The 25,600-nt window shown below is 38.4% G+C and overlaps 1 protein-coding gene across 2 annotated transcripts in view; it reads right to left on the bottom strand.

The window, feature by feature from the left end:
* Positions 1-25,600, bottom strand: part of LOC128529092 (adhesion G protein-coupled receptor A1) — a 225,257-nt gene that overhangs the window by 2,491 nt on the left and 197,166 nt on the right. For both annotated transcript variants that reach the window (XM_053502426.1, XM_053502427.1), the window contains 4 exons: positions 21,422-21,549; positions 16,637-16,760; positions 9,992-10,140; positions 88-183 (listed from right to left, as the gene is read on the bottom strand). In XM_053502426.1, coding sequence (XP_053358401.1) covers positions 88-183; positions 9,992-10,140; positions 16,637-16,760; positions 21,422-21,549 — 497 coding nt within the window. The remainder of the gene's footprint in view (positions 1-87; positions 184-9,991; positions 10,141-16,636; positions 16,761-21,421; positions 21,550-25,600) is intronic.

The following is a 25,600-nucleotide window of genomic DNA, read 5'->3' as shown; positions in this document are numbered from 1 at the left end:
AGCATGTTGCTACACCAGTGACATTTCTAGTGCACTAATTTGCACTGCACTTTTTCCAAATATCACCCAGTGAAATCATTTACTTACTATGGAGTTTGCTCTCCGCTGCCATAATTTTCTATGTTGATGGCAGCTGTGATGCCACAGATAATGAAGGGAATTCCTCCACCAATTAAATAAAACCTGCAGAGATACAAACGCAGAGTCATGTGTCACAGGATTAGATGTTATTTTGCCGGCTGCTATACCACGACACAATGAGGCAAGAGCTGAAACAAGGAACAGTAGAGTTATGAAAGGGAATTAGAGATCATACAACAGAATATCCTACAACAGACTTCCGTGACTGGTTGTTATTGTGCGTAAGCACAGCGCCGGATTGTCCTCGCTAAGCATATTTCTACAGAGTATACTATAGCTCCTTCTGTGTGACAAATAAAATGAGAAGAATGCAGCTCATTTGTGTTCGACTTCCATTCACATATTTTTATTAGGTGATTAAATATGGATGGGTACGACTTTTTAGCAAAACTTCTTTTTTAGTCTGCACTAAATATCCAACATATTTTTCTTAAGCATTTTTTTTATCCGAGTAGAAGCCCTTTTTATGCTTTGCCAGCTTATTTTTTTTTTTCTAAACCTCTCTCTCCTTTTCTCTCTCTGCCTCTATCTCACTTTCTCTCCCACTATATTCCTCTCTCCAAGCGTTGTGAAACTCAATTAAGGTGAGTACTTTGGGGGGCTCTCATTAACAATCCTGTCATACTTGACAGAGGCCTTTTCTTCAGAGGCTTTTACCGCATCTCAAACATTCATCACTCACATGGTTTTATCGCTGAACTTGTGTGTGAACGCAAACATGACAAAAGCGATTTGTGAGGTTGTTCCCCTGGTCTTCAAGTTTAGGAGCATTTATTTTCAGTCATATTTCACTGTGCTTAGAAAGGGGGGGTTGGGGGGGGGGAACACCACAGTAACATGTCAATATTTCATATACCCACTCTGTCCAAAAGATCAATGTGTACGTTCATGCACACTCGCCACAAAGCCACATTTAAATTTACACTTTCATTTGCTCACTTGCAATAAACTGATATAACTAATATTCTTACTTTTAATATCAGTAACACTATATTAAAAGTTTATTATAGTGTAATATCACATTACACTATAATAGACACCATTCCATTAAGCGATAATACTCTTCAGACTAGACTTTGATTATTATTATGTTTCGTAGCGGTGTGGCAGGGTGACACGCTCTGGTTCTGTAAATGTTTAGTGTTACAGTTACACTCTGTGTATCTGTATTTGGATTCGATCTAAGGCTGTCAATATTAATGCATGTTATTTAATCTAGAAATTTAAATGCAATACAAATTTTTCCATGTAAATGAATAATATGACCAAGTTTGACCTTAATGGCTTTCCATAATCGCAGCGCGGCTACCCGGCTGTGTGTGATAACGACGTGTTTAACACGTATAATAAGATTGAGGAAACATCACCAGGTGTGCTGAACAACAAGATTTATTATAAAAAGCTTCTAGATGGAAAACTGGATCAAAACAAAGTTGTGTGCTCAAGCTACCTTAAAGGGAACTGATTTCACAAGACCTGGGAGTGGTGGCTCAGGCGGCTAAGGCTCTAGATTGTTGATTGTCAGTTCTGAGGGTATGAGTTTGAGCCCTGCCACACCCTATACTACCCAGCCTTTGTATTCAGTGCCTGTCCTATTAAAAAGATTTTTGTTTACCATTTGTTAAATGTTAATGTTTGAGATAGTATAAAGCTGCATAATCTGTTTGCTCTAACAGGGTTTGTCATTTCTTTATTCCAACATTGCACTTTTACGTACAATACAAGTAAATCTGAGTATTTTAAAATCTTCATTATTCGTGATTAATTGTGATTAATCGATTGACAGCACTAATTTTAACTCAAAGTTGGCCAGGCCTAACAATACAACTTTGCTTCAGGTCTTGACAGAAAAACACTGGCAGTTGAACTGCTAGCACTCTCAGCATGGCCTGTGAATCCTGGCGCAAACTTAGCTATCAGGCAGTAATAACTGGTCTTGATACATGTTCAACCTTCTACCTGTTTTTGCACGATAAGTGCGCTTCATCATCATATCTGTATTAATATCTGTTTAGAGCAGTTTATCTGTTTATTCCAAATAATGCATTCATATTCAGTTACATCCCTAATCCAATGATAAGGACAAAAGCTTCCTCTGTCGCTTGGAGCATGCTGAACTGAGTCTCTAAAAAACCAAAGACACACAATGATAAGTGAATTATATTGAATAAAACCTAAAAATCAGGATGTCTTACTTTCAAAATAAGAACTATCATTTAGAAGTGCTATACTAAGGCCAAAATTCTTAGCCCAGATAGAGCCTATGGTGTATGGCGTGCTGAAAAGGCTGATGTTGTGGACTGGGCAATAAGCTGATCTGTGAAAGAGTTTCAATTTAAGAGTATGTGTGTGAGTGTCTCCTGAGTGGTGTGTGTGTGTGTGTGTGTGTCTGTATATGAAGGCAATAAAGGTGAAGGAAATTGATTTGTCTCCAGCTGCTGAGCCTCAGTGGCTAGGTCTTGTGACAGCTCGCATTAGCGTCAATCACAGAGGATCAGCCCAGCACCACGGTTAGAACATTATCTGCTTTTAGATGCCACCCATACACACGCACGCATGCACACACACATACATGCATGCACAAACACACACACACAAACACGCAGGGCTCATATACATGGCAATATGTCTATATGTCCTTTGCGATACGTTACCATAGCCATAAACCTAAATAAAAGTCTTGAGTCACCCCTCATTTCTTCATATAAGGTTAAAAATGAATAAAATAAATTACATTACATTACATAGATTTAATTATACCTCATTTCCCCTCTTGTCTGTTCCAACCATTCAGCATCAGCTGTATACTAATCACTGGCCTAATCACTGGCCTGATCATCTGTCATCATCTGCACCTGTTTCTTACTGGTTCATGACTTAATTTAGATGTTTTCTTATGCTTGAATGATAAAAAAAAAAAATAACTGTGTGGCTTAAAAAACACACACACATTTCTCTGAAACTGGTCAAGCACATGTACTGGACTGAAAATAAGAGCTAAAAACCTTTGGGAAAAGGTCCTTTGGGAAGCCTGGAAAACTATTCCTCAATACTACATGAAAAATACTCTGATGTGAAGTCTGACTTCCCAGAAGCAATATATGAAGAAATGAGAGGTGACTTAAGACTTTTAAACAGTACTGTATAATATTAAATCCGAAAGCAACTGTTTTTCTATTCTGTACTGAACTGGAACTATGACCAAACAGTGTGTTGTTTCGCGGCCTTGGACCCACTAAGAGGACTTTGTAAATGTGGCCATCTACCACAGAGGGTCTGTTGGGTTGCTAAACTTTTTTCTTGACATTTTTCTTGACAGTTTAAATCACATGCTTAGGCAGGAAAATATAAATTGTGAAATTTGCTCTATACTAAATAATTAACAGAAGAAAAATATAAATAAGCTGAGATATACTGTTATATATAGTGTTACATGTGGAATAAACTTATTTTTATTGGGGGTGTAAAATGCAAGTCACAGGTAGATGGGTTGATGGGTGACATCTCAACCTAGCTGGTATTGTGGCACGGGATGACTTTGTTAAGCCGCATGTTGTTCTAGCTGACAGATCTCATGCTGAAGGTGTCAGTTTGTAGCAACATCTGTCTGTGGCATCAATTACTGAAATATCCAGTTGTTTAGTGGGGCATGGAAACAAGACATGTCAATATCCTACTGCATTTGGTAAAAAGATTAGGTCTAATGACATGAATTTAGTATGTACTAAAACAAAAGGAGGAATTTATGCCAAAAATGTTTGGTTGTACTTAAAAAGAATGTTCCATTTTCCCGAATTCAAATGCCCTGTTTGTCTATTAAATTGAGGGTTGTATCCAAAAGTGTCCAGAAGATAAAAAATCCTGTTTCCTTTGGGATAGCTCTGTTATGAAACATATGGTTCAATAAGAGCTTTTCAGTCCTTAGAGCTATAAGAGTCCTTGGTGAATCGACTGCCACATGGGGATTGAGAAGATCTGCAATAAATTAAGGCATATTGCAGTGTGAGACCAAAGCCTTCACTGAGTTCAAGGTGTTTTTTTTTACTGGAGGAAGTAGAGGTGTGCAAAACTGGATGATGTCTCTTCATAGGAATCCACCATACTGGTTTAAATGTCTATTAACAGAGCTTGTTAAATTACAAGAAAGCGGTAGCATGTACAATAGTACTGATACCCGAGTAATGCCTCTTTACTAAAGTCTTCTGCAAGATCATCAACAGAGCTCTAGCAGCATGAAAAAACAGAAAAAAAAGCAGTAGTATCAGCATGCGATGATATAAGCACTCCTAACCATAATACAAATAAATGAAGTATATTGGATAGGGCTTTGCTGCTGGGATTTTTAAATCCCTCAGTGAATCCAGGTTGAAACTAATTCCCCAGCCAAAAATATGAGTTACACAGTAGGCACGTGGAGAGAAATATATATTGGATAAATGTTTTGAAATTGATTTACATAAATCGTGCATGGAAGACGAGAACTAATCTATACTGTACCAGTGCAATCATTTGTGTTTTAAAACCTTTGTAGTATATTTGTAGGGAGGTATGCATCACTGTTGTGTTTAACTTCTATAACTGTACAGTGGTTATTGTTGGCCTTTCGGCTGCTCCCATCGAGGGGTTACCTCAACAGACCATCCGATTTGCACACAACTTGGCACAGGTTTTGCGCCAGATGCCCTTCCTGATGCAACCCTCCCATTTCACCCGGGCTTGGGACCAGCACTGCATCCAGTGGCTGGGGTTTGGGCATTGGGTGGGATTTTAACCTTTACGCATGGCTGGAGAGAAACCTACCACTAGGCCACCAATGTCCCTATCTGCAACTGTATAGTACAATGTAATAATTATACAGTATACAAATATTTATAACCTTTGTCATACTATGCTATCTTGGTTGCATGTTCTCACACCACTAATTTTTCCATTTAGGGAACATTCTAGATATATAAGTCATTTGAACACTGGTTGATTTTCCTACTGTAGTTTTCCCAAGAAAATTAGTTTAATGTAGATTAGATGACATAATCAAGAGTGATGGGGTATGTAGTGTGTTTTTTGGCCCAGATGTAGGAGGAAGGTTGAGAGTTTAAATCCAGTTACTACAGATTATCAGTGATGTAGACAATCTAATTCTCTTTATTCTAAAGGTGAACTTAGGTTTTATTTCTTCTTCTTTTTTTAAACCACGGAGGCAGGGTGTTTTTTTTTTTTCCTAGTCCATAGATGAATATCCTTTTAAATGTCAAGTTGAATTATTTCCTTTAGCCTGGTGCAGTCTATACACAATGATCCACCATAAGTACAAGCATGCCTTATACCACTGTTTCAGTACTGACACCAAATGATTATACAAGTGAAATTGGGTGCATTTCTGCTTAGTTTAAATGAAAAGCCTGCTGTCACTCTGGTCCTTTGTGGATAGCATCGTTTAGCCTCGCTCTAGACCCACTGAGTCATCTTTGCACATCAGTCCAGATTGCAGAGTGGGGTTGAGTCCACTTCTAAAAAAAAAAAAAAAAAAAGGAATGTTTGATTGTTCAACCAGACTGCTGCAATGAGGGTACGAAATTCAGGTTTGAATATTGCTGCCGATTTGATCTCCCTTTTTATGGTCGATTATTCCTCTTCAGTATTTGTGTACTTAAAAGAATCTGAAGTTAAGGTTCCAACAGTCAATCTGTAAGGTTAGAACATGCCGTTTGCCAAATAACAAAGCCTGCTTCCCATCAGCAAAAATACCATGTAGGCTACCTTGGCAGACTCATTGGGGAACGCTGTGAGTTGGCTGCCTGAAGAGAGGTCAACTGTGCTGCATCCTGTTTATATGACGCTAAACACCAGAGTGAATATCTGAAGGGTTTGTTTAAAAAAAAAAAAAAAACACCCCACCAAATATCAAATTCAATATCAAAAATGGTTTCAAGGTCAAACAAGGGCAACTTGGTAATCCAGTACCAAACACCAGAAAAACAAAGCAGTAGTCAAAACAGAAGACATGGAATCAAAGCATAGACCAAACATATGGCTCAGCTACTTAAAAAGTAACAGGATTTTACACTGAAAAAGGCTGAAGCAGATGTTTAAATACACAGAATCCAGAAACTAGGAACATGTGACTGTTATAACTAATTAGCAAGAGCAATTAACAACAACAAAAAAAAAAACTGTTTTTACTGATTTAATCAACTGTAGACTGTGGGAGAAACCTACAGAGTTCTTGTAAAGTGAAGTGCTTAAGAAACAAAAGGTCCTCAGAAGTACTGTACAGCCAGCGATATGGAAAATGAATTATCAATCATTTTTATTAAGCTATTACGAGGAAACAAGTTTAAATTTTTTATCATGGCACACAAGGATGGAGAGGTACTCACCTAAAATAAATGATCTTACCTTGAGTCACATTAACTAAAGGAGGCTAATTAAATCAACTGGTATACTGACCTAACATCATAAGATACAATAAATATTCTAATATACACTCTTTAACTTGGAAAATACAATGTTATAAGTGAACTATAAAATAAGTTTGTTGTATTTCTGGTGTGGGTTGAACGGCTCTCCCAAGCAGTCATAAAAAGCTGCCATATTAAAAAGCTAACCTGTCTTTTATTATTTTATTTTTTTTAATTCAATTTCTTCCTCACTTTCTCCACTCATCTTGTCCCTCGTGTCCCACACTGCTTCTGTTGTTGGGTATGTCTCATTTTGGCAGCTGAACCAAAATGAGATGGTCTGGTTTATGGAGCCGAGCTGCTGTTGTTTAACGTTGTGTAACACTTAATCATGTTTTACAAAAACGTGTGTTTAAGGGAGTTTTTTTTTTATTGATATAACTGTATAAATTTAATTTGTATATTATATGGGTCCGGGTTCAATTTCTGCCTCAGGGTCTGTGCTTAGTGGGTTTTCTTCCAGGTACTCCGGTTTCCTCCCAGAGGCCAAAGACTTGCAGATTAGGCTAACAGGCATTTCCAAATTGCCCATAGTGTGTGAATGAGTGTGCGAGTGTGTGTATGTGTGTCTGCCATGCAACTGATTGGAACCCTGTCCAGGGTATACCCCGCCTTGTGCCGTCAGTCTCCTGGAATAAGCTCCGAACCCCCCCTTGTAAGTAGGATAAACCAGTATGGACAATGAGTAAGTGAGTGATATTTGCATTCCTACGCCAACCATGGTCTCTTCTGCTCTCTTCCCCGGCTCGCAAAGTCTCTGTGGATAGATTGGGCCATGAAGCATATACCCCTCCCTACCATCGGTTTCAGGGGAAAGAAGGCTGCATTTTTCTGTAACATTTGAAGGAGCCTTCAAAACATGATCCTTTAGTCAGCCTTCAAATGCACCCTTCAAAGGATGCGTCCCCCAAACTGGCACACACCAGTGGTCTCTTAATGCATTGCTTTTAATCTGCAAGCCTATTGTCTAATTTATTATCGTTCTATCGCCCAAGGCTACTCAAAAGTCATAAAATTTACACCTCACATTAACTCCTAACTACTAACATGATTTTGTGTAAGTCTGTTAGTTCCCTACTTACTTACTATAGCTATGAGAAATCTAGGAATGTGACTTCATCGCTAAAACACTGCACAAACTAGTATATAATCAGATATTAAAAATAAGCATCCGATGGCTCCAACAGCTTGTCTAAATAAAAGAAGGACTAATTTTTAAGGTCTTGAGTAAATGAAGCCCAAGTGGACCCCAGGGAATAACAACTGCCCAGGAGGATGAAAATTGTCCAGGATACTTGCCTGAAGAAGGCACCCAAGCATGACTTTCACATTTATTATAAACAACATCATTTTTTCACTTGCATATTTATCAAATTGTTTGCATGCTTATACAAAGCCACTGTTTTCAAAATTCCCTGCCTGCACACAAATCTCTTTTTATGCCTACATAAATCTGCTTGTGTGGTTTTTCTCCGGCGATGAACACACACTCTCAGTCTCTTTCTCTCTGGGGAAAGTTAACATAAACAAACATGTCAATTTGCTGATCCAGCTGCAGATGCTGACATGATGCAAGTCTGTCAATATAGGTTTTCGCTGATTATGTAGAAGCACTGATTGCTTTTCCAATAATTATCAATACAAATAAATGGACCAGGGACAAAACAAAACAAAAAAAACCCTCCCTCCATTATGCAAGTTCTTAGCCTTAGAATGAAGTGTAATTTGGTATTCAGTTAAACTGGTTTAACACCTTTGTGAAAGTCAAAAAAATAAAACATAAAATACTGCAATTATCTCCATCTTCCTAATAACCCCAGCAGGAGCTTGAAAGGTCACCAGGTAACTCTCGGCAAAGCAGAACTTTACTTCTAACATCTAAGCCCTTTTATTATCTGTAGGATTTTCTATTAACTGCCAGCTGCTTGCTTTTAAAATGATCCTTGTACTTAGACAAAGGCAGAAGTAGACAAGAGAACGAAAATCTTTCAAACTGACACAACTGGAGAAGCAAAGTTGATTGTACAAAACCGACATGATTGTGCCACATTTAATGTTAACCTGAACAAAAAAGACTTCACATCAAGAAAAGATTTTACTTCCAAGGAGCTCATGTACAAAATAGTAGAAATAAGAATTGGGTCAATTCTACCTACACTCTCCAGAATTAATTCGAAACACAAAACACACACACAAACACACTTATCACTATACTAGTGCACTCCACTGCACTTCTGATACCTACTCTCACTCATTATCTATACCGCTTCATCCTGTATACAGGAGAGCCTGGAGCCTATCCCAGGAGACCTAAGGCACAAGGTGGGGTACACCCTGGACAAGGATGCATGTCTTTGGACAGTGGGAGGAAACCAGATTACCCAGGGGAAACCAACCACACACAAGGAGAACATGCAAACTCCATGCACACAGACCTGAGGCAGGAATCAAACCCGGACCCTTGGGGTGCAAGATGACAGAGCTAACCACTAAGCCGCTGTGCCGCCCAGTTCACTGATAACATGGCATGAAAATATTTTTTGTATGCTGTTTAATGAGTTTAGTATACTGGAGATTTAATGTTGTGGCCAAAAGTATTAAGACAATACAGGCTATGTATTACTGATCTCCCTGTGCACAAAACAGTCCACGTCAGGACAAAAATGGCTATACCTTGGGAATTCTCAAGTGAACTGTGAACGTCTGTGGCAACTTTCCGTACATGATCTTTAGAAAGCGATCAAGCAGAATGGATTGAGCAAGTGACACCAGAATGGTGCAAACTTCTTTTTTAAAGCCAGATCCAGCAGGTTTTAAGGAATAAAACACTTCATACAAAATATTAATTGTTGCACAGCAATTATATTGCATAGTTCTCATTATCTTGATTGGCCACCTCTCAATATATAAAAAAAAATATGTAAAAAGTTTTATAAAGCTTGTTAAGAAAATCCACACTGAATATTGCTGGTATTCATATTTGTATTTATACCGCTGCGGCTGTGTCTGTAGTTTCACACATTTTCTCCCCGGGTGGCCAGTACGCAGGCAAAAATCTATCCCTTTGCAAGCCCAACACAAATTTCTTGTAGCATATTAGCATAACATCAATATCAGGTCAATGGGAAGGTTAAAAACAACATCCCTGGTATGTAATATTAAAGACACAAACAACTTTGTTGCTTTTCAGTGCAGCTGAACCAGCTTGAATCTGAATGTATTTCAATCACAACCCAAATTTGTATTGTATTCTTAATCTTCAAAGCAGAGCTCTGTTCATTGAACATGCGCCAATATCAGTGCGAACATAATTAAATAAACCTGCACAAAAGAGTTGAACACAGAGGATAATTAAGGGAGACAGAGACTCGATGAATGCGCATGTGTCTAACCTCAGCAAGGGTGATCTGGGTGGATGAGGAGGCACGTCTCCATCCTGAGGTTTGGGGGGTTTCTTGATCACCTGCTTGTAGGTGTTCCGAGCTGTGAACCCCAGCCATAGCATAGTGGACAGAGACGAGTAATGAAGTATTACTCCAACCTATGAAACAAAATGCACGGAACTCAATTAAACATGGATCACACGTACAGAATGGTTTCCATTCAGCATTACACTGTTAAATGACTATAAAAAGTGACCATTCACATGAAACAAATATATGATATACTGATCAGTAAGAAAGATCAGCTTTCTTAAACATCTAAATGATACATGAGTATATAAGTGATATACAGTACAGTCTAGTCAGGGTTGAAAGCTAACAATCCGGAAGTCAAATCTTATCTCAGAAATCTTTGTTTCTAGGACAGAGTTTTAACCCCTATAGTTCAACTGCGGCAAAATCTTTAAGCTCCTGGTCAGGGTGATGTCGCAATTCTACTACACCTAATAATACATACTTTCAACAAGGCACTAAAAATACCTTTTTCTTTCTTCCCAAAAGATTCGTTCAACTGTCTAAAATAAGAAACAAAAAGCTCAGCCTCCTGGCGCTCATGGGTCAAAGTGAGATCCATGTTATTTAAACCTATACTGCTATTTCTTGGACACTTTTGACACTGGTAATGCATTCACTACCCAGGACAAAATCCCAGATGTGTTGTAAAGTTGTCACATCTGCTGAAAGCACTCTGAAATGTGCTTCACCTACTATTGCATCGAAAAAGCCACAACTAGAATAGTATACCCACCACCCTTTGACAAGTAGCCATATTTTGTACAATATTTTGTTGAATACCTTTAACTAACCATGGAAAGGTATAATGAAAATGACTGCCATTTGAACATGAACAACATGCCATGAACAACAACTTATCTGCCCTACAAAGTGCATCTGTACTGTATGTGGGTTGATATACTTTAATGAATATCACTATGTCGTCAAATTTATGTGGACACATCGCCTTCCTAATAATATATGTGCACTATTATATGTATAGGATGTATGCTGTAACATTATTCTTTCACTTTGTTATGTGGTGAGGGTTAGAGAGCCGACCACGGAAAGTAATTATATTTATAAGAGCCCTTACACAGGGCTTCTAAGAGGGTTAATGAAAATAGAGTGTTTATGAGACACGCACAGGAAGACCTTCCTATTTGGAGAAAGCGTGCGATTATTAATTAGAGAACTAAAAAGAAAACCAAAGAAAACTGAAAACAAAAACAGAGCTCCGCTGTCTCCTTGAGACCGAAAAGGGCTTTGGGAACTAAAAATAAACCTCCTCGCCATCCCTAAATGAGTCAACCCTTACTAAGGGTTTATGTGTGATTTTCTGTGTCACTTTTTAACTTAGCCTGAGAGAGCACGCTTAACTGAAGGCGTCAAGCTGAGTGCTTCCAAAGACTTTTGCCGTTGTCTTTGTCTTGAAGTTGCCGTTGAAGCACGGTTTGTCTTTGGTCTTTGGCCCTGATACCTTACTGGTGCTACCAGTACAGCTCTGTACATGTATTCTGCACAATGGCTATAGTTTAATCTAATCTCATCTAATCTCATCTAATGATCACACGACATGTGCACATATCAGGGCCCTTAAATAGACACCCAGCAACCACACATCTAGCGCAGGAGATCTATAACACCAAGACTGGAATGGAAGAATTCGAGCGGGCTGCACAGAGCCCTGTCCTCACACCCACTGCACCCAACCACAGTACCTAACCATCCTAATGCTCTCGTGGCTGAATGGGTGAAAACTCACAGCCATGCTTTAAAATCTAGTGGAAAGCCTTTCCAGAACGATTGCTATTAATACAGCAAGGAGAGGACTAAATCTAGAATATGATATGCCAAAAAGCATATATGTACTGTGTGTACTATGTACATATGGGGTACTGTGTAATGGTTAGGTGTCCACAAACTTTTGACCATGTAGCGTATTACACAATAACAAACTGTTTAACCCCCTCGACTTATTTCATTCAGTTTATCCACTTACTGCATTGTGCTTCCTTTTTTTCACCTTCCCTCACCAGTCCGAATGGCCTCATTAGAAAAGGTTACAGATAATGTTATTAGGAACAACTATGAGGAAACCCACCCTTGTGCACTGTAAACTCTACTAACCTTTTTAACACCGTAATGAGAAGACGATAAAACAGAAGCTGGTTTTTCTCAACGCTTAGCAGCACAAAGATACCACACAGATGAGCCACCAAAAAAGTTAAAGAACGTAAAAAGTGCTAAGGATATTCAGGTTCCAACTGAGATCCAGACTCATCATAGCTATTATAACTACGCTATTTGAAGGAAGAGAGAGAGAGAGAGAGAGAGAGAGAGAGAGAGAGATTGATTTATGAAAAGCATCTTAGGCTACCACAGAAATAGCGCTAAACATGCCTGCGGGGCAGAACTGGAACTCTGCCCTTACACATTCAAATACAAAGCAGATCAATAAAACTCTGGCAGCATCTCAATCAGACCAGCCGCAATTCTATAAAATATGCACCAAGGTGCAGATTTAAAGATCAGCACTGTGATTCATGACTTTTATTGTGCAGGAGTTCAAATGTTTAACAAAAGCATATGTAGGTCATAAACTTGAATCGGTAGCAGAAAATATTCCACAAGGTCACGTACATAGAAAAGAGATTTAAAGGGAATCTAACAGTAAGCTTTTTGAGAAGTACTCATGCTGTCAGTACAACAGAGCTCTCCCATATGAGTGCAAAGTTCATCTTTATCTTTGTGTGTGTGTGTGTGCGTGCGAGAGAAAGAAATTAAAGACAAAGCATCGGCGACAACATGGGGAAAGTTAATAATTGCGCATTAGCTCACTAAACTTCTCAGCTACTTCATATTCAACGAATGCCCTCAGTGCATATACAGTTTATAAAAATAATACAAAGGTTTAAATATTAAGCTCATATAAAATACATACACCACCATTCTGACTCGATCAGCCATAACATTAAAACCACCTGGCTAGTATTACTGTGTAGGTCAGACTTGTTTGTCTAATACATCCGATGAGATCTGGGGAATCTGGAGGTCAAGTCAACACCTCAAACTCTCTGTTATATTCCTCAAGCCATTCATGAACAATATTTGCAGTGTAGCATGGCACATTATCCTGCTCAAGGAGGCCACTGCCATTAGGGAATACAACTGCCCAGAAGGCATGGATTTGATCTGCAACAATGTTTAGGCAAACCACACCAAACCACCTTCTTTCATTGCTCTGTGGTCCAATTCTGATGCTCATGTACTCATGTAGGTTCTTTGTAATAGTCTAATTTAACTGTGGACCAAATTTGGTGAGTAATAACCAATGCTTATCAGAAGCAATACCCACTGTTTTGGAGATGCTGTCACCCAGTGGTCTAGCCATGACAATTTGCCACTTGTCAAAGTCACTCAGATCATACAGTAACACTCCCATTTTTCATGCTTTCAACACATCACCTTTAAGAAGTGACTGTTCATTTACTGCCTAATATATTGACAAGTACACCCATTGACAAGTGACATTATACCAAGACAAGCAATATTACTCACTCACTCACTCACTCATCGTCTATACCGCTTTATCCTGTATTTAGGGTCACGGTTATTTATTTCAGCTATAATTTAATATTTTAGATGTTATTATTATTAAGGGAACAGCCGAAAGACAAAGAAGAAGATGTTATTATTATTATTATTATTATTAGTAGTAGTAGTAGTAGTAGTAGTAGTAGTAGTAGTAGTGTTGTCATAATCATCATCATCATCATCATCAGTGATTATACCTTGGGATAAAATGCACTGGCCAACCCTAATAGTTAGTTTTTCTAATATTCCTACCAGATGCCACTGCCAGTATGACATTATTTTAAATCCTAAACTTTACAAAACATTCCATTCTTTCATCTGAATTCATTTAAGTAAGCTGGCTGTTCAAAAATGCAAGAAACACTCAGTGCAGCAGTTATGCCACATATATTTTTTTTTTTTCTAGAAACAGGTGGGCTGAAAATCTGAGATATTATTGACCGTGTAACAGTCAATATGGAAATGAAAATGGCAGGAAAATAAAAGGTCATGGAACACTGGTTAACAGCGAGAAGGGCCAGGGTGGAAAGCAATGGTTGTCAGGGTGTTGATTGCTCAATGAGGCATTTTTATTAGGTTTCAACCATCTATGTACTGACAATGAGTACAACACACACACATATATATAAAACAATGCAATGGCAAAGTATCTACTGATATTATACCACTTGTTACATTAATTGGTGATGTGAAACTGTGTGGGTGGGAAGTAGATCATAATAATAATAATAATAATAATAATAGTTTTTATAAATATTATTATTATTATTATTATTATTATGGTCAATTACAGTTGTGAAATTACAAAACTGTTTTTAGCCTGTGTACGGTCAATAAATGAACTCTGTTCAAAAAGCCATGGCCAAGCAATAAGTAAAGATGAAAATGTATCATTTTCATTCCAAACAGGTAAATGTACCTGCTTTTATAGTGTGTCAGAAAAGAAAGAAAGGCCTACTTGACATGTCACCATATCACCATACAGCTTTACATGTTAAGTGTTGTTCAAAAGGTGCCATTTTTAGCAACATCATACTGCTTACCGCTTACATCTGAGAGAAAGGAATTTTGAAGGTTTTAAAAGCTATCAGTTTTCACACAACCCAAGCAGGTACTACAAAGTGTTGAAAAGAAATGGTCTTGAAAATAAGCCTTGGTGGACTTAAACCATAAGATCCGATATAACTGTAGCAGTACTGTACAGTGGGTGCTGAGGTCATTTGTCCAGTAAGGTACAGTAAGGCACTTTAACATTCCCATTTTCATCCTTTGTTCAGTACCACTGGACACTAAGCTTTAAAGCAGATTCTGCTAGTCATATCTCAATTCCCATAGGCCTGTTGCTAATTGATTTTGATTTTAAAATCTGATCAGATACTGATCGTGCAGTGACGATGGCGCGGAGTCAGAGCCGGATGGTAAAAGTGGTCTTTGTCAGAGCCAGCATTTGAATGCCTCATCTTTACTGTAACAAATGTTGTACTGCAGCTGTCTGATCAGAATCTGCCTGACAACAAACATGTTTTTTTTTTTTTTTTTTAGGTGTTTTTCAATGACGTTTTTTTTTTCTTAGATGCTGAACAAGTCAAGCAGGTATGCTGGTGAAAAGCTGCATGGTGCTGCACTGCATTCCAATTCCATCTGGCATAAATGGAGACCAGTAAAACTAGAGGAAATGAAACTTTATTTTTTATTTTATTTTTTTTTTTTCAATTGACATATTTAGTAGTTTGTTGTTGAATAAAATGTGTTATGGTGGCCTTATTGGGTTTTAGCACTACCGCCTTGCACCTCCAGGGTCCAGGTTTGATTCCCACCTTGGGTCTGTGTTGATGGAGTGCTTGCATGCTTGGTGGGTTTCCTCTGGGTACTCCGGTTTCTTCCCACAGTCCAAAGACATGCCGATTAGACTAATTGGCATTCCCAAAGTGTGTGAGTGAGTGTGTGTCTGTGTGCTTTGTGATGTAGACGATGAGTGAGTGAGTGAGTGAGAATGTCCTATGCGCCGAAAATACAACGTTTCTGTTTACTAAACAATAAGTGGACTACAGCAAGGTGTAGCAAAAGCTTTCAAATATTGCAAAGGTTTTGTGTGGTGCTAAATCATGAGCCTACAACAAAAGGTTTTAATGAGCTAGAGCCAAATCTGTGCAGTGAATAAACTTGTGCTATATTTAACCCATTTCTAATATCCCATTAACTGGTATTGTCAGGGGGCATATATAGCTGTTGTGTGCACAATAAGTGTAGTTTCTTCTTAAAGCTACTTAACAAGTGATAGCTTTCGACAGCCTTTAGACTTTTATAGCTTCAGTTATATTTTCACTTCTTTGACACAGTAAGCATTAGTTCTCATGTTCTACTCTACAGCACTTAAAAGTCATTCAGCAAGCCTGAAAGGAATACTGCATGAGTCACTGTATTCTGAACACTGTAGCCTCCGTTCCAGCTGTTTCTGAGTTTTTCCAGTGACCATCTCGACACTGGTTCAGCTAGATTAGATTTGCGGTCTTACAGCAAAAGTGCATTTTTTTCTAGGACCTATGGTTTAATACAACAGCACAATAGTCTTTGAACACCCATGCCTCTCGGGTCTAGAAGGCAGTGCAATAGTCGTCTTATATATAATGTATATAATATATAATATTTAGTATTAAAGAATAAGCTACTATTCTTACGTTTTGCTCAGTACATGTCTGTATAGGCGAATGGTACCCTGGAGATCTTTAAAAAGCTCCAGTGGGGTGGAGATAAACCCAACCAATAGCAAAGATCTATTAAGGATGAAGTCATCAAGCATGTAGCTATTGTTTGTAACACTGGCAACACACACACAGTTAAAAAGACCTGCATATGTTAAGGAGTCAGTGCACATCAGTATGGACAAAAATTACATTTCAGTAGGCAGTGTTGCTTAAAGGAAGAGAGAAAGAGAGAAAGACAGAGAGAGAGAGCATGAAAGGGTTTAAAGAGTGTGTGATTATGAAAAGGCCGAGGACTCACCGCTTGGCAGAAAATTGGGTATTTGATGCGGTTGATGCCTCCGGCAAACACAGCGAACGTCAGAGCTGTGTGGAAACAGAAGTTCAGGAGCATGTGCCATCCTTTCCGGCTGATCCGGATTGTACTGTTACAGAAAGAGCATATAACACAGTTGTGTGTGGGCTGTGGTGTACACTTTAAAGCTTTAATCAAGAACTTCTCCGGCTGAAAAGCTCAATCAAATGCAGTACTACTGTATGTAAGGGGATGGTGTTTATTCAAATAAGACTCTGCTGCAGATTGTTTAAAATCGTTTCTTTTTAGCATCTGCTGAGTTTTTTTTATTATTATTATTCCCCATGCTCACTAGGTTTAGAGTTTATCACAGGAAACCGTGTTGCTGTTTTTGATTGTTGGGATTTATGATTAATGGTAAACATGTATTTTAGTGCAGTGGCTTCTTAATGGCACCATTTCTCATGCATTAGTCACTTACACTCACCGATTATTTATACTGCTATTTTATATGAGTCATAAGTATATTTATTCTAAATATTTTCTTTAAAAATATATTATTTTACCTATTAAGGGAATCATGTTAAAATATCTCACTAACATTATGTGCATCCTATGCTTCACTTCGATTTCCTCCCTCAGGGTCTGTGTGCATAGAGCTTGCATGTTCTCCCCATGCTTTGGTTGGTTGTTCTTTTATGTGGCATCTGTTTTAAGCACACTGTGGTTTCACTCATTGTCATTCAGTATATACAGTATATTGACCATCAACTGTTATGTCCAATGTTATGGTTTACAGTTTCTTCTTTCACTTTCACTTTCTTCTTCTTCTAAAGTGAGTCCTACCACTGACAGGTAAAAATAAGGCAATTATCAACTAAATTACCCAGTAGTGAACATAATCAATCAGGAAAAAAAAAATTAAGCTTTGCAACTAGCAGATATGTTACAATAAAGGAATTTACTAACTCAAACAAACTTTTTATTGAGAGAGAACATGAAATGTACCTCATATTATAGAATGACTCTTTAGAGAATGTTATAAAAATAACTAACAAAAACATTTAATTGATTAGTAAATTAAATAGCCACTCTTGTTACTAACTAGACATGCGATTATATTTGCATAGAATTGCACACTCATGAGCATGTTTTAAAAACGCACTAAGGCAACCACTCACTCACTCATTGTCTATACCGCTTCATCCTGTATTCAGGGTCGCGGGGGCCTGGAGCCTATCCCAGGAGGCTTAGGGCACGAGGCAGGGTACACCCTGGACAGGGCGCCAATCCATCGCAGGGCAATTTGGGAATGCCAATTAGCCTAACCTGTATATCTTTGGACTGTGGGAGGAAACCGGGGTACTCAGAGGGAAACCCACCAAGTACAGGGAGAACATGGAAACTCCATGCACACAGAGATGGGAATCGAGCCTGACCCGGAATCGAACTCGGACCCTGAAGGTGCAACGCGACAGTGCTAACCACTACATCACACGTTACTGTCAATTGTGCCGAATACAGGTGTGAGCAAAAGGTGATTTTTTTATGGTATAAGGGTGTTTTCCATTAAAATTTTAAAGTAGCTTATCTTCCCTTCCCATGGGGTGATTACGATAAAGAAAGCCTATATGTTATCTTAAGCTCGGTCAAATACACTGGTGAAAACCTCATTAAAATTCATCAGTAGTTTGTACGTGATGCATCACTCATCTCACGTCTCCTGATTAATTTTCTTGTACAGACACACCAACTTTACAGTTTTATTATATGTAATAGATAGATGTGAGTAGAAAAGCCTTTCAGGGGAAGATTTCCTGTGGTTACTGTGGCATCACATTCCTGTTCTTGGCTGACCGTACACAGTAAAATTCCCAGTGTTGAATTAACACCCAGAGTGTTGAAATAGCACCCTACAGTGTATATATTGGTCCAGTTGGACTCATACGAGCTCTCGTTCTATAAAGAGCGGTTCATTTAGTTTTACTGTAGACTCCCTGGACATTTTCCTCTGACCTTTATTATCACCAAGGTGTTTCCTTCTACAGGATTGTACTGTATCTTCACATTTGTGCACTGTTCTGTATAAACTGTGGTGCATGAAGATCCTAGATCAGTTTCTAAAAAAAACTCAAAACAGCCCATCTGGCAACAACAACTATGTTATAGTTGAGGTCAATGTGATTCTTCCCACCCATTTGGATGTTTGAAATGAACATTAACAAAAGCTCTTGATGTGTATCTGCTTGGTGATGCCTGATCAGATAATTGCATGAAATGAAGGGGGCTGATGCGTTCCTGGTAAAATATTTGGTAAACGCATATTAAAATAACAACTCAATAAGACTGCTACAATACCAGTTATTGCAGAAAAACCATGTTGCCGTACAATATGTTAACCAGCATGCTATTAAGCCTCTCTCTTTCTTTTCTTACGGTTACGATTTAAAAAGAAACGAAAAAGGGTTTGGTTTCTGGAAAATACAACAAATCTTTCTTAAATTGTACACTATACAGACTATATAGTCTCTCTCTGTCTATAAATTTGCTCTGCAGAGGCAGGAGAAATTGTACGTTTCAGTAGGGCATTCAGCATTAACCTGGCATCCCAACTAGAACTCCATATGTATGTTTGTTTTAATATGAGTAGGAGTGTATGAGTGTATGGGTGGGCACGATAACGAGAAGGCAGCAGTAAGACAGCAGGGACAGGCACATCTATTATCTTCAGCCTAAAATTGTTCTAGGAAAAGAACGAAGGTGACACCAGGGTGTAAAATAATATTATCTAATCTGAATTAGAGAAAGCCTGAGCGAGAAGCAAAAGAGTGTGGATCAGTATCTACACTTCAGAAGTCTGTGGGCATTGATGAGTGTGTAGACACAGGGACACAGCTCCCATCTCAATGACTAAGGCAGTCTGTTAGACAGGCCTGACTCATAGCGAACCAGTTTAAAGAAAACAACTGAAGAAAAAAGATGAGGAAAAAGATGAAAGCTGAGGCAAGAGGTGGTGAGATCAACGAATCAAGACAGTTCACTTCAGTTTCAATGTGTTATTCCAGCTCATAAAAAAAAAAAAAGGCTAGGCAGAAGTATGAATGAACCACATGGTTCTGGTGGATATGGAAAGGGGTACACACACATGAAAACGGGAGCACATTAAAAATGTGACTTCACACACAATTACATAATACAAAAGGAAAAGCGTTGAGATTAATTCCATCGAAGTAGCGTGCAAAACGTGCTGTGGCCACATACTGTACTCACAATCAGTGTGAATTAGTGTCTGGTCTACTAACATTGAGATTGCCTAATGATGGTGATGGTGAGATCTTCTAAACTTACTCTGCATGAGAAACAGGTTTAAACCATCAAAAGGAGCCACTATGCTCAGGACTAAGGAAGAAATGCAAGTTCAGTAACAAACATGATTTATTATTATTATTATTATTATTATTATTATTATTATGTCGTTGTGACTCACTCATCTTCTATACCGCTTTATCCTGTATTCAGGGTCGCGGGGACCTGGAGCCTATCTCAGGAGGCTTAGGGCACGAGGTGGGGTACACCATGGACAGGGTGCCAATCCATTACAGGGCACATACATTTTTCTGTTACAATTTATTTATTTAAGTAATTTAAAAAGATATCTGTGGATAGAGTAAGATAGTTGCTTTGTATAACAATGTTAATTATTGCATTATTTTTATATAATATACTGTATTTGGCTTTGAGATATTTGGAAAATGCAAGGCAAATGCAAAAAAAATGAAACATGGAAAGTGCAAAATTATTGTACTGTATAGTGTTGTGAAGGCAGAAAGCTATGGATTATTATAAATGTTCTTTTATCCAGATTTAAAATGTCTTGAAATATTGTAATGTTGGCATAAAAATAAATAGTCATTTAGTCATTTTGTTGCTAATTCGCATACCTAAATTTCCTTAAAATGAAATGCAGTATTAAAAAAAAAAAACTATTTAACACATTTGTAGTTCTGTGATTTTGACTCTGTTTGGATCAATCTTATAAACTTTCAACCACTTGTTGCTGAGTCGCACTAATGAGAATCTTGGGAACAGACCCAAGTTGTTGTTGGTCTTTCGGCTGCTCCCGGCAAGGGGTCGCCACAGCGGGATACCCAGTCCGCACTACAACTTGGCACAAGTTTAACGCCGGATGCCCTTCCTGACGCAACCCTCCCATTTTATCCAGGCTTGGGACCGGCACTGCATCCAGGGGCTGGGATTTTTGGGCACTGGCTAGGAATCGAACCCGGGCCTTCCGCATGGCAGGCGAAACACCTACCACTGAGCCTTGAAGTACTCACATGAACATGTGGATCCACAAATCCTTATAGGCTGTTCCTATAACTAAAATTTCTTAAATTATACCACTTCTCTGGACCACCAATGCACACACAGAATGAGAGTAATTAAGTTAAGTGGATATCATCCTAACATATATGTTGATATGTACCTAACACAACTCTTTTTACCAATTAAGCAATTTTTTTTGCACACAAGTACATGAAAGTACCAATTATTTAACCCCCTGCCAGTCTGCCATATTTTTGTCTTGGCTTACCATGGTTTAAAATCTTGAATATGTTCAAAAGTTACTTATAAAAATTCCATATGCTTAGCTGAAATTGGCTTAACTAATGTTGTCTGGAATTGAACTGGACTGACGCTGAGAAGAAAAGAGGACCATGTGCATCTCTACAGCGCCCCAATGACTTGGAAAATTAGACTTTAATGAGAGAGCGGATGGAACTGACCTACCTGTGGTGCACTATGTAAGTGATGATGGAAGCAAAAAGGCAGAGCAGCATGACAGCAGTGCAGGCATACACAACCGGGTGCAGGAAGTCCCCCGGGTATGGAGGGAACGACAGCACCTTCTTCAGATCCTGCAAGGAAGCAGAAACAGACAGTCAGTAGCAGTATTGAACTGTTTTGGCAGTGACATCATTAAGGACAGCTGGGAATCAGACAGCAGGCAGAGCGAAGCTGAGTAACCATGACAGCAAAGCAAATCAGCGCCAATAAGAACAGAATGTATGAGCAATGGCACTCGCTCAAACCTGTTTATCTGATAACAGCAATAAAAACACCTGCAGCACTATGAAAAGGACATGTGACCAATTACTCATATACATATTACCTGCTAAGGGACACAGAGAGGTCGCCAAAGAGAGGTTTGGAGTCATAACATGAGTCATTTGCATGGAACAGAATACAGCTTGTTAATATATATATATATATATTTATATATATATATATTAATATATATATATATATATATATATATTAATATATATATATTAATATGTATATATTAATATATATATATATAATTTTAAAAATCCTCGGATTAAGACAACGGAAGAAGATGCAAAATTTTATCCAAACTATAACCTGAGCTCAGGTAGCCATGTAAATATTAAAACCAGCCAGTGTATGATTGGAAAAAGACGGCGAGCCTGTGCCCACGGTAGCCTCAGATTCCTGTTCTTGGCTGACAGGAGTGGAACCTCATGTGGTCTTCTGTTGCTGTAGCTTATCCACCTCAAGATTTGATTAGTTGAGTGTTCTGAGATGCTTTTCCACTCACCATGGCTGTAAAGGGGACTTATTTGAGATACCTGTCAAGCCAAACCTGCCTGCCAATTCTCCAGGCTTTTGACATGAGCTAACAAATCAGCCTTGCTGAAATTTGGCAAACTGTCTCCTAGATAGTGCAGATCTCATAACAAAAGAGATTTTTAAAAATAGTCTGGCCAAGCAAAGTGCAACAGGACTGAGACCTATCCAGACAAGTCATTCACAACTCAGAAAAAATGTACTTAATAAGATTAAACTGATTCAATGCATAATAACCCTGAACACTGTGACCGTGTGCTTACTTACTCACTTATTGTCTACACCGCTTTATCCCGTATACACCCTGAAGAGGGTGCAAATCCATCGCAGGATGCACACAGATATAACCTTCCTCGCATGCTCATTCACACACTTGGGCAATTTGGATACGCCACTTAGCCTAATCTGCATGTATTTGGACTGTGGGAGGAAACCGGAATACCCGGAAGAAACCCACCAAGCTGCACACACAGACGGGAATTGAACCCATACCCTGGATGTGCAAGGCGACAGTGCTAACCACTACAGTAGACATTCAAGCTCAGTCAAGTTTTGCACAATTTTAACTCATGCATGCAATCAGCATGAAACTGTTTAAGGTTCTCGCTGTGTTCATTGTTATAACAGCGTCACATACAAAAAGCTATTCACTACCATCACAGTGGACTATGTGGGCGTAGAGCCGTACCATGGCAGTGCATCAGACGGAAACATCATGCACCTCTGTTATCTTATTATCGACAACAGATTGATGGGATTGATCTTTTTTTTTTACCCATGTCCTTTTTTTCCATTTCCCAGATGCTATCTTCATTAAAAATATTCCAATATTTTATATTAGAGGAGGCCTCATTAAAGAATTGAGGAATAAAACATATAGTCTGTTTTATTATGGTAAAATAACTCATGATGGCTTCTGTGATGTACACCCTGAAGTGTTTTATTAATGTTTTACAAAAGCGCTTTGTCAAACATATACAATTTTTACTTATTAAAAAGTATCAGGTTAAGCTTTATAGTTATAATTAAATTTTGCGGGAATGTCCATAAGACAAGTATGTACCATCAAGTGGATTCGCGTGCACCTATGCACCGGCATAAAAAAAATAATCTAGACCTTCGGACAAATCATAATTATGAATTCAACAGTGCTGTAGTCCTCTACCCCGGTTGTTTAAGTCAAACTGTGATTTCTTTCCAGAAGAACTGAAGCACGGTTTGGTCATAAGACTCTTTTGATTTGAATAGTGCAAACAGATTGAAGAAGGCTGCATTTCCATGAATGCTGATCATGGCCGATGTGGCTAGAAATTCCCTGCTGTCATTCCGGTGAAACTCCTCATTCTTGAAAAAAGGAAGGATAAAGTGCTACCATCTGAAGAAACAGATCTGTTTGAGGGAGCTGTACAGAGTCATTCACGAACACAACTTCCCCATGCAGTCCTGACCTCACTCCAAATGATTTCCACATAAAGTATTTGGCCCATTACAGGAGTTCCTGGGAGGCCAGCATTTCAGACATGAAGCAGATAATCTAATCATGGCACCGGTGCACTGAGAAAACTTTCTACCTTGATGCTATCCAAGCATTGTGAAACCCTGGGATGAAAGATTATATAGAAAAACAAAAGGATTTTTTGTTCTCATAAATGTGTTCTGTTGTTCTGCACAAACAAAATTCATGGTTTGACTTGAACGCCCCTTGTTTGATGCACAGCCACCATTAGGCATTAATGTTCTACAAATACCCAGCTTTGTTTTTATTAGTAGTAATTTTTGAGTGGCATTTTTCTAAATCTGGCTTGAAGCTGACAGACTATTCTGTTCTCTCAGCATGAATCTTTAATTGGAGGTTCTTTATAAGCCAAATGCAGCCTACCGGGCCCATACTAAACAAATCACAGTTTTCTTTTAAATGCTAATAAATCTATTATAGTAAGAAATGGCAGCCATTTACCATGTCATCTCCATAGACTAGTGTGAAATGCATTATTGTGTTTAAGACCTTTTTTTCTAATATGATTGGCAGCCCCTGTAGAATCATAGCAAATTTATGAACAGATTGCAGCAAAGTCTGTTTAATGATTATTAGTATGGGTGGACCCAAGTATGGTAGTGTCACATTTTATATGAGGAGAAGCTAAACTAGGAAAGGTCTATTTAAGGTTTCTGTCAACTGTGTCATTCGAGTCTAGACATAAAGTGACTAGACTGGGTTATTTTAAAGTTACACTATATGCCTGAAGCTTTGTGGACACCTGGTTATCACACCCATATGCTGTCTTCTCCAAACTGTCGCCATAAAGCTTGAGGCAGACACACTGACATCAATGCTTGACATCAATAATGATCTTATGCGTTAGTTCAATAGTTCCAAAGCCACATAGCTTTGTTAAAAAATCGAGTGGGAAACCTTCCCAGGTGGCTTAAACCATATTTATCCCAGAGTTTATTAAAACAGCAAAATTGAGGACCATATCTAGAATGGGATGCTCCGAAAAACACATATACGTGTACAGATCAGGTATGAGGAAATGCATGTTTAAAAGCCTACATTGAACATGTTTAAGAATAACAACGATTTCTACAATCACAACACAAAATCTATTCAGAATCATCTCCTATTGTGCTTTTAGAAAAAAAATGTTCTTCATGAGTTCTTTAAGAATACATTGGATAATAAAGGGATGTCAGCTTCCAAAGGGGTTCTACTTAGACCCCTTTCTGAAAAGGTTGTATTACACAGTTGTAATACACAGAACATTTAAGGGTTGCCCTGCAGGAACAACCAAAAAACAAAAAAAGTACAGTTTACACAAAACTTTAAAGTCAGCTAGTATAAGGCTGTATTTATCTCCTAATGAGCTGGAAGCAGCCATTCATGCTTTTATCTCTTAAAGGCTTGAGTGGTATAACTCGCTCTACATGGGATTGCCTCAATCTACCCTAGCTCACCTATAATTGGGAAATGCAGCAAAATGCAGCAGCCAGATTTTTAATGGGAACTTTTAATAGGAAACATCATCCAGTTTAACCTATGCTCACTGGCTACAGAACCAATTACATCCAGAATTGATTTCAAAATCCTACTTTATATTTTTAAAGCCCCTTAATGGTCTAGCTCCATAGTAGATTACTGACTTTCTAACCCTGTATCCTATCTCCACTCAGGTCACTCAGATCTTCTTAAAAAAAAGAAAAAACCCTGCAATAATGTCTAAAGATCAGAAGTGACAAGGGTTTTGCTGTTGCTGCCCAAGGCTGTGGAATAGCCTCCCAGCCTACATCTGCTTCCACTATTGACAGTTTCAAATTAAA

Source organism: Clarias gariepinus, chromosome 8, assembly GCF_024256425.1.
Source record: "Clarias gariepinus isolate MV-2021 ecotype Netherlands chromosome 8, CGAR_prim_01v2, whole genome shotgun sequence".
In the NCBI taxonomy this organism is placed as follows: Eukaryota; Metazoa; Chordata; class Actinopteri; order Siluriformes; family Clariidae; genus Clarias; species Clarias gariepinus.
Note: the sequence above shows the minus strand (reverse complement) of the source record. Positions and strands in the feature narration are given on the sequence as shown.